Source organism: Alosa alosa, chromosome 16, assembly GCF_017589495.1.
Source record: "Alosa alosa isolate M-15738 ecotype Scorff River chromosome 16, AALO_Geno_1.1, whole genome shotgun sequence".
In the NCBI taxonomy this organism is placed as follows: Eukaryota; Metazoa; Chordata; class Actinopteri; order Clupeiformes; family Clupeidae; genus Alosa; species Alosa alosa.
In genome coordinates, this window is record NC_063204.1 from 20,855,257 (window position 1) to 20,865,256 (window position 10,000).

General features: G+C 45.3%; 1 protein-coding gene across 10 annotated transcripts in view; it reads left to right on the forward strand.

Moving 5' to 3' along the window:
- The window catches only part of eya1 (EYA transcriptional coactivator and phosphatase 1), a 50,303-nt gene that overhangs the window by 19,423 nt on the left and 20,880 nt on the right, over positions 1-10,000 (forward strand). For all 10 annotated transcript variants that reach the window (XM_048266671.1, XM_048266673.1, XM_048266672.1 and 7 more), the window contains 5 exons: positions 1,542-1,624; positions 2,188-2,377; positions 3,629-3,771; positions 4,666-4,749; positions 8,654-8,743. In XM_048266671.1, the coding sequence (XP_048122628.1) occupies positions 1,542-1,624; positions 2,188-2,377; positions 3,629-3,771; positions 4,666-4,749; positions 8,654-8,743 (590 nt within the window). The remainder of the gene's footprint in view (positions 1-1,541; positions 1,625-2,187; positions 2,378-3,628; positions 3,772-4,665; positions 4,750-8,653; positions 8,744-10,000) is intronic.

Consider the following 10,000-nt stretch of genomic DNA (forward strand, 5'->3'; position numbering starts at 1 on the left):
ACCCATCACTGCTCCTGCATTGAATATCGCTTTGGTGAAGAGCTACTTAAATAAACAACCTTAAAATACCTTTAATCAGAAACTTTTCAGGCAGTCTTTACACACACACACACACACACACACACTGAGGGCCTTGGTCTGAAAAGCTGCTTTAGGTTTGTCACGGTCTGGGGGGGCCACCCGTGATGGAAGTGATGACCGGCAGGATGAAAGGCCTCTCACTCCGTTTGTTTCCGTGAACAAAGGTGTAATTGCGCTCTCATTTAAGGCACAGTAAATTCATCTCTGGTGCGTTTTCATGCCGGGCTGGCTTTCCGATAACAGAGGGAGAGCAGGAGAGAAGTCAGAGATAGGCCCCGCAGTACTTCTGTGAAGTCCATTCAGGTGCCTTTTGTAGCACTGTAACTTCAGAGAGAGGACTACTTAACCTGCCTGCAAACTCCACAACTCTGAGGTTGAAAGAAAAAGTCAGAATGTATACACAAATATTTTTATATAAAGTCCAGTTTCTTCGTGATTTAAGACATTTAGGTCACTTTATAGGGATAGTTCTGTGTATTTGAAAAATATTTGTTACATTTTGCGTGCTGATTAACAATGGGGTGATTTTTTTTTATTATTTTGGTGAACTTAGGTATTGAATTAGCTAGTGGTTTATCAGGCTCTAAAGCTATTTTCTGCAACATATTCAAGCATGGTGGCTCAGATATTATGGGCTTCAAAAGTGCCTTTAACTGTGACTGAACCCATTCAGGTGTGAGAAAAGGAGAAAGGTGCAGGGAGAGACTCTGGAGTCATTTTAATGGTTCACGGAGCATATGACCTGAGGCTTCTCCTGCCCTATATAACTCATGTTGTGTGTATTATTAATTAAGTCATTAGATGGTATCTCTATTAAGAGAATTAATTAGCCCAGAGGTGATTCATTTGAGTGGATCAGGCCTTTGGAGAAGAACAGAACACACTGTTGCATATTCATTGGGTAGGATGTTGGAGAAGACCCCCGCAGTCAGACAAACACACAGTTCCACCTCCACCCTGCCCCACCCTACATACACACACACACACACACACACACACACACACACACACACACACACACACACACACACACACACACACAAACACACACACATCCCCTCCCCTTCGTGCTGACACACACAACAGATCCTCTGTTTGTGTTATTGAAAAGCCAGGGATGCTTGAAGGATCAGACCTCCTCCCTCCCTCTCTCTCTCTCTCTCTCTTTCTTTGCCCCTTCAGTGGTCCTGATTTCCTCACTGATAGGAGAGGAAGATAAGGCTACTGTTTACCTCCACCCCCACCTCCCACCCCCAACACTAGGACCTCCTTTTCCTATTTTCCCTTCATTGCTTTGTTTCTCACAGTGACCATCTGTAGTATACACATATACTCCCTCCCCCCATATTGTACATAAGCATCACATCAGCTTCATTCATTGCCCTGTTGCCTTGTGCTCTGTGTATGCACAGACATAACTCATTGTATCTCTTTTTTTCCCCCTTTTTTTATGCTTGCAGGAGGCAGTTTTACAACAACATCAGGATTGTATGCTGGAAGCAATTCCCTCACAAATTCAACTGGATTCAATAGTACACAACAGGTAGTACTAATCTAATTCATACCGCCCCAATCCTTGTGAAAATATTTGTGTCATAAAAAAAACAAAAAAACACACACACACATGCATTGTTGCTGTGGTTCTTGTGGATACCTTATACATGGGCAGTTTTGAGGACTTTTCCTGCATCTCTGGAAATCTTTATGAGACATATGTATGCCTTCACTTGGTCCATGTGATATGAATCATTCATTGTGTCTTGACAAGGACAAGGAGTTCCTCGCACTTCTCACTCACATGAATTATGCCACTGGAGAGAGACAGGGGGACGCAAAGAAAAGGCAGAGAGAAGGAAAAACGCGAAGACAGCTCACTATCCAGATGTAGGACAGGAGAGACATATGTTAGCGTTTACGTTTTGGAATCCGCACAGTAAAGTAGCAGTATCACAGCCGGGCAATCTCATGTTACAGAACACCCTAACCCACCCCACCCACCAACCAACCACTTTTTCTGTCTGTCTCTCTCTTTCTCTCTCTCTCTCTCTCTCTCTCTCTCTCTCTCTCTCTCTCTCTCTATTGACATCTCCCTTCTTTGTGCTGCAGGACTACCCATCCTACCCGACCTTTGGCCAGGGTCAGTATGCGCAGTATTACAACAGCTCCCCGTACACGTCTCCCTACATGACGAGCAACAACACCAGCCCCACCACGCCCTCCACCACTGCCACCTACACGCTCCAAGAGCCGCCCACCAGCATCACCAGCCAGGCCCTGTCCGAGCAGCCTGCAGCAGGTGAGGACGACACACACACACACACACACACACTCTCTCTCTCTCTCTCTCTCACTCACACTCTCTCTCTCTCTTTCTATCTCTTTCTCTCATACACACTCTCTCTCTCCCTCTCTCTCTCATACACACACACACACACACACACACACACACACACACACACACACACACCATATAGCAGAAAACAATAACTGTGCATGTAGCTAATATGTCTGCCCAATAAGTGAATGCTGTACTGCTACACAGAGTGAAAATAAAGAAGTGAGATCCCATAATTCCGTGTTGCTGCTCGCCATGCCATGTTGATATTTGCCTCTTTGCTTTTGGAGCCAGAGAAAATACTACAGTCTGTGGCGTGAAAACTACACTGGCCTTATTGGGGCAATGATGTTGAAGTCCATCTTCTGTAAACACAGCCCAGCTTTTTTCAAATAAAGACTAACTGGACAGCCAAAGATAATTTAAACATACTGCTGCTAATTACTCTGCTGTCAGTTTTAATTTTGGTTACTGACAAGCATATGAACCGGGAAGTTTTATTCCAGTTTCTTACGGTAATATCAATGTGTCAGATTGCTTAGATCAGGTAACTTTTTTTAGAGTGATTTTTATTCCAAGCACAAAGTTTTAGATAGAGTAAACAACTAGCAATATTTCACCATTTATTCATTTGACAAGGAACACATGCTAGTAAAACCTAGAATATTCCCTGTGCTTGCAGTCACCTACAGTAGCTTCAAGCAACTGCTGAATGAACTAAAACGAAAATAAAAATAACTTTGCCCTGCATCAGGCCACTAGCACTGCTCTTCACTCCCATTTAGAAAGAGTCAATCCATCCATACCTGGAGGTCTCTAGAAACACCACACATAATGTGTCGCAAACCAAAATGTATTTTCCATATGTTTACGCAATCTCATTTCTAACTGATCTTGTATGGCCAGAGCGCTTTAGCACTTTAATTAAGAAGCGCTCCAAGGATATGTGGGCGCACCAAAGCCGCCATTATCATTTGCTAAATGGTATCTGGGGTGTAAGAATATCAGATCGGCAGGCTGTTTAGCGGAGGTGGGCGGTGGGCCCCCGTGCAGGCTCTCGGCAAAGAAAGAGGATCCTGTACTCGCTGTTCATTTTTGAAGGTGAAAGCCTTTTTTATTATCTCCTCTCATGTCCTCTTTCTCTCTCTCTCTCTCTCTCTCTCTTTCTCTCTCTCTCTCTCTCTGTCTTTTTTATGCACTTTTTTCATGCAGGCGAGTACAGTACAATCCACAGTCCATCAACCCCCATTAAAGATTCAGAATCAGATCGATTGCGTCGGGCCTCAGATGGAAAGTCACGTGGTCGCGGGAGAAGGAACAACAACCCATCTCCACCACCGGACTCTGACCTTGAGGTAGTGAGGAGCCGCCTGCTCTTTGTCTGAGGCCAGCGTGCACACACACACACACACACACACACACACACACACACACACACACACACACACACACACACACACACACACACACACACACACATACATGCATACAAATTTGAATGAAATTTGAATTGAAAATGAATTTACAGACAGGCTCACTTACACATGTAGGCACTGATATGGCTGCATACATTTTCATTTTTAAATGTGTTAAACAAATGAACTAGTGCAATTCAGCTCCCTTGACATTACTGACATAGCAGTAGCAGACGAAAAACTACTACTGTAAAGCTACTGTGCCTCAAAATGTTTCCTGTTTAATTTGTCCCTTGACTTGAACATTGTACGTTGGTTTATATGTATTATGTTGCCATATATATTCTCTATACTACTACTGAGTACCTCTCAGGAATATTACTTTAACAAACACCCTAAAGCCCAACTGGTATGCATTGTTTATGCCTTATGAATATTACCCTCTGTGTCATGAGCAAGAGGCTAATGATTTCTCAGCTTTTCATTAATATGATCCTCACTTCAGGATGTTAATGGGCCCCATTAAGGGCCCCAGACATCATGGCATGTTAACATATCTAGTTAATTACTTTCTTACTATTGATTGGCTTAATGTAGCGGGCCGGCAGGAAGGGGTGGTGGTAACAGTGGAGTGCTCTGGTGGTGACCAAAGAGGGGCAAATGGATCATCACCTCACCAGTGGCACATAAATACCCCCCCCCCTCTTCTGACCCTGCCTGCTCTATTGACAAGGGGATCACCTTGCATGCTACAGAGAGCACCATTGATTTTTTCTTTCGGTCTTTCTTTCTTTTTTCTTTCTTACTTTCTTTCTTTTTTGCTCTCCCTCCCAGCGCGTGTTCATCTGGGACTTGGATGAAACAATCATCGTCTTCCATTCCTTGCTCACAGGGTCTTACGCCAACCGATTCGGGAGGGTAAGTGACTGACAGTTGGACATCAGTTCTCAAAACTTGGTATTACAAATGGATGAACCAAAAAAAAAGCGTCTTGGTAAAATATGCGCATCACTTGGGGGTAGTGGCCTGTGTGATTGCATAACATAGCATAGCAGAGCAGAACAGAACTCAGCGTCCAGATAATTGTTTCTTTTTTTAATAGGTCCGATGAGGCCTTGCTAAAGCATTTGCCTTGTCCCACCACAGCTGTTGTTGGAGCTATGTGACAGGGCGGAAGAGTGAGAGAGCTGTGCAACAGTTGGACTGTGAATGTCTATTGACACATCTTAAAGGCTTTTTTTTTTGCTTGTTGACCTTCAGAAATAATCCATTGTTAGCTTTAATGAAGTGGCTGTGCTTTTTCCCTCTCACTCCCAAATGTGTTGAGACGAAAGCTTCCCAGTGTAGACAATCGTGAAACAGATGGTCAGTGGAGAGAGTAGCCCACATTTTGTGATGTTTGAGGTAGATTCTTAACTTTTTAATTAATCTTTTTATTTGTGTTTTCAAGAATATGAACTTAATTAAGTTAAATATATCGTAGGACAGATGTATCAGCTGTACGTTTGGGGACTTTTGTTGGTTATTAGGTTCACAAGGAGTATAGACGTATAAATGAGGGAAAAACGTTTACTTTCTGAGGTCACTGTATTTGTTGTTGCACGTAAACCGTCCAATCTAAGTTTAAACTCTCCAAACAAACAATTTGGGAAATATGGCAATCTGTAATTCTCATGGCTTGCAGTGATCTCATATATTTATGTAACTTGGACGATCGAGGACTTTATTTGATATGTAAATTCCCTGTTATATTTATTCAGTTTTTTTCCCACTCCTATATGTTCAGAAGGAGGAGGGGGTTGGAGTGGGGGAGTTTTGTGAAGTGGAAGGGTTTTGTGGGTTTTTGCAGCCGAGCGAAGAGTTTTCCCCCCGTAGAGTGACATGCGTGCTCATGTGCCAGGGCTCTCGGTCCCTGCAGTCGGAGGGGTTCCCTTTGTTCTGGAATGCGGGTGTTTGATGGGGGTAGTGTTTTGTTTTAAGGGTGAAGGATCCCTGCTCCCTCCACCTCACCCCCTCACCCCCAACCTTCCAGTGTTTATTTACTTTATCTCAGATGGGCATGCTAGAGAGAGAGAGAGAGAAGGAAAGACAGATGGAGGAAGAGAGAAAGAGAGAGAGAGAGAGAGAGAGAGAGAGTGCTGCTGTGGCCCAGAGACACCCCTGTTTCCCCTGACGCCCTGTCCCTCCCTCCCTTCCCCCCAGTCTGCCAGCCGTGCTGAGCTGAGCTGAGCAGCCCTCTCCAACAGGAAGACCTCCTGACTCCATAGGGTCTCCTCTCGCCGCCACTCTCCATATAGAACCTGACAGCAATCCCCACTTTCTTCCCAACTCAGCCCCCCCCCCAAAAAAAAAAAAAAACACACCTGCCCTCCTCACCCCACTCTCTCTCTCTCCTTCTCCCTCCTCGCTCCCTTCCCCCTCTCTCTCTCTCCGTCTTTCTCAGTCAGCCTCGGACACAAAGCGTCACCAAATAGTTTACCTTGTTCCAGTCCCACAGGCTGACTCACGCCATTCTGGCCCACCGGCACTCTGACTCACATTTATCAGTAGCCACATCAATGAAGCCAATAAAAGAGGGGAAAGACAAGTGGCTTAGACTTACTGTATCCGTATTAACAGCAGCCTTTGATGCGTTGAGTAGTAGTTTATGCTTCTTGTCTCATACATAACCATAAACATGAGGCATAAACACAAATTATGAGTTACAAAACATTTATTTCTTGTCTGTTTTCTGTTTTTTTTTTTTTTTTTTTTTGAGAGTTGTTGAGCAGTGTCTAAAAATAGCGCTGTATCTGAGAACACTGCTGTGGTTATCAGTTCTCCTAATTGGCATCAAGGCAGCTCGCTCCCATAAAGCTGATGGCTTGAGCCAGCTGTGTGGCCGCTGGGCCTGAGGGGTGCTTTGGGGAGGCTGGGAGGGGGGGGGGGGGGGAGGGCATTGGGGTGTGAATAAGGGAGCAGGGGGGTGGTAGGGGTGGTGGTGGTGGTGGGCATACTTGGCGCCCCGTGGCTGGCACTGACGGGAGGAGACAGGTGGGCGCAGCGGCGCAGAGACAGCCGAGGCGGAGCGGCTACAGCAGCGGGGTCTGCTCTGGTCTCCTGGCCCGCTTGTATTCTTAACTCCCTCGCTGACTGATTGTTTAGATTTAATTGGAGAGGATTCGCCGCGGCCCAAGACGCTGCACTTTACATTCCTCCCACACACCAAACTTGCTTTTATTAAAATGGCCGGCACATAACAGGGAGGTGTGACAGATGCTGGCTAACTATCCTGTTAGTTAAAAATAAAAAAGGGGAATACACCAGTCATGACACAGTGTTGTGAAACTACCATGTTGATATGATCTATCTTTCTCTATGAATATTTAATCTGAAGTTAACAAAGCGTCTCCCTCATTTCGTCTCTTGATGACTTTACCAGTGCGGTGCGCTTCTTGTGTGGTTTCGCCTGCTCACCCCGTAGTTTAAAACATTTGCATTGTCCAGCATGACAAGTAATCAGCAAAAAGCTCAGGTGTTTCCCTGGCTGCTTTTACTACTTAATCCGCACTGCGTTACAAACTGACAGCATTAGTGGACTGGCAAAGCTGCCAAACCCCCTCTCCTCTGGCTGTCTTTTGTCTCTTTTTTTCTACTTAGGAAAAGTAGTGCACCAAGCTCCCACTGATAGACAGACCGTTAGGGTATTAAACATGTCCTGAAATAGGTTTAAAAAGTGGTTATTGGTTTAAGTGAAGTGGTTTTCCCTCTCAAAAAGGTCATTATTGTCTTCCTGTTGCTCAGGCTGGGAACAGTGATGGTCTGAAATTGGATTTTTTTTTTTAAATTAGATAAAATATGAAGCAAGCTAGAGATTTGATTAAAACAACAACAACAACAACAACTAAATATGGAAGAAATAAGCTGATGTAAATCATCACTGTGGACCGCTATAAAATCAGTGTGTTCACATTCGATAAATATCATCAGTAGAAAATATCATCAGCAGAAAGTGCACAATTACACACGCCTAAGCAAATGCTCGTTTGTGGAATTGTGCATTTGCAGTTGTCTAGGTTACCCAGGGGGAGGGAAAAAAGCACATTGTCAGAGAGTCATTAACTATTTAGAGTGCAGTCAATCTTGCCTGTGTGTATGCCGCCAAACCAGATCACCATTACACTCCGTATTGCATTACAGGGGAAACTGAATCCAGCACGGAGAGAGTGGGGGCAATCGTGTGCGGCATTATTGATTAGAGGTTTATGCAAACCATAAGAAAGAGTGTGTCTTAATAATAAATAAAAAATGTGACGTTTTTCTGTGCATTTGTGTATTGAATCACCTTTTAAAAAAGTCCTCCGGAGGCTCAATAAAGTGCAGGGAGAGGCTGGAGCAGGCGGGCTATAGGGAGTCGGGAGCTTTGGCATCCCTGGTAGTGAGAGGTTTGGCTGGTGATGCATGGCCAGAAGTATGTAGAGAATGGTGTATTTACGATGGGACTCTGACCCCACTCTGTAGCAGTTCAGCACCCCTTCTAAGACAGGCTTTTTACTACAAACAGGATGGCATAATTAGGACTGGAACGTTTAACCCCTTTGGCCACCCAGGACTCCCATCATTTCCATCCCCAAAACCACGTGTATGAATTAATAAAGGAGAGGCCTATAGCTGATTGGTTCCAGAAGTGCGTATTCATGGGAGCAGTGTTTATGTATTATTTCTACACACTTCTTTTTTTGTCTCTGTAGTTTGTAGCCTTTTTTATGTTTGGAAAGAATTTGGTGAATACTTAAAAATAAATACTAAACGCTTAAATGTTCTCTGTTTTCTGTCTCTTAAGGATCCACCGACGTCGGTGTCGTTAGGCCTCAGGATGGAAGAGATGATTTTCAACTTGGCAGACACACATTTGTTCTTCAACGACTTAGAAGTGAGTACACCTCTCTTCTCTTCAGTCAGATGTTGCTGAGGCTATTGTTTTGTCCAAACTATCAGCATTTACCATGCTTTGTCTGCTCAGATCTACTCCCCCCACACACACACACGTATACACCCCCAGATTCATGATCGCTTTAACAGAATGTTTTCTTTCGCTGTAATATTTAAGAGCCAGACCGAGATGTAGATAAGTCACAATAGAGTTGTGTGCATTACGTTACGAGCAAGAGCCCTCCATTAAAGTTTTAGGCTGAGCATCAACAACCATTTAATAGTGGGGTGCCTATATCTCAGTTACGGCCCACTGCGGTGAAGCATTACCTCCGAACCCTTGGGACTTGATGAATTTTACATGCGCTGTCAGTCTCCTTCTCCTCCTGCGCTGCCGGCTGCACACACACATACACACACAAACACACACACACACACACACACACACACACACACACACACACACACACACACACACAGCCGCACTTTTGTGTGAGAGGCTGGTGCAATTTGTCAGGTTCTAGTGTTTCGGCGTGAGCTCTGTCTGTCCGTGTGTCATGCTGAGTGCCTGGTGTCACTGTCCGGCAAGGCCACAGACCCTTCAGTCACGCTATGAAATTGCCCCCCACTCCCCCATCCCTCCAGACTACCCTTCTTCAGCCTGGGGTTGATTCATGTTCGATGGTGAAAAATCTGGCCCCAGGGTGAAAGGGCTTGGTGTGTGTGTGTGTGTGTGTGGGGTGGGGCTGGTTGGTGGGGGTGTAATGGCTAGAGGGAAGGGGCCATGGTTAGTTGCGTCTGGCTGGATGTTTGCCTCTTCTGCTGGCAGTGGTAAGGCTTTGGAGCTCACTGGTGTGTGTGTGTGTGTGTTGGGGTGCTGAGGTGGGTTTGGGGTTGGTGGAGATCACCAGAACCATCCCCCAGACCCGGCGCTTGCGGGTGCACCACACGCCACACCGAAAAAAAAACAAACAACACAAAAAAAAAAGTGTCAGTGCCCTTGAAAGTCCTGAACGCTGGCCTCCTCTCCTCTGCTCCTGAGCAGGAGGCCAGCGGCCTGGCTGAGCTCCTCGGTGTCCCGCTCAGAGTGACCTCGGAGGGGAGGAAATGTTTTGCTTGATACTTAAGTGTGAAGAGAGCTGCGGCGAGTCTGCCAAGTCTCATTAGTCACCGACAGCCCAGTCTGCGTCTCCCCTCTCTCTCTCTCTCTCTCTCCCTCCCTCTCTCTCTCTCTCTCTCTCTCTCTTTCTCTCTCTAT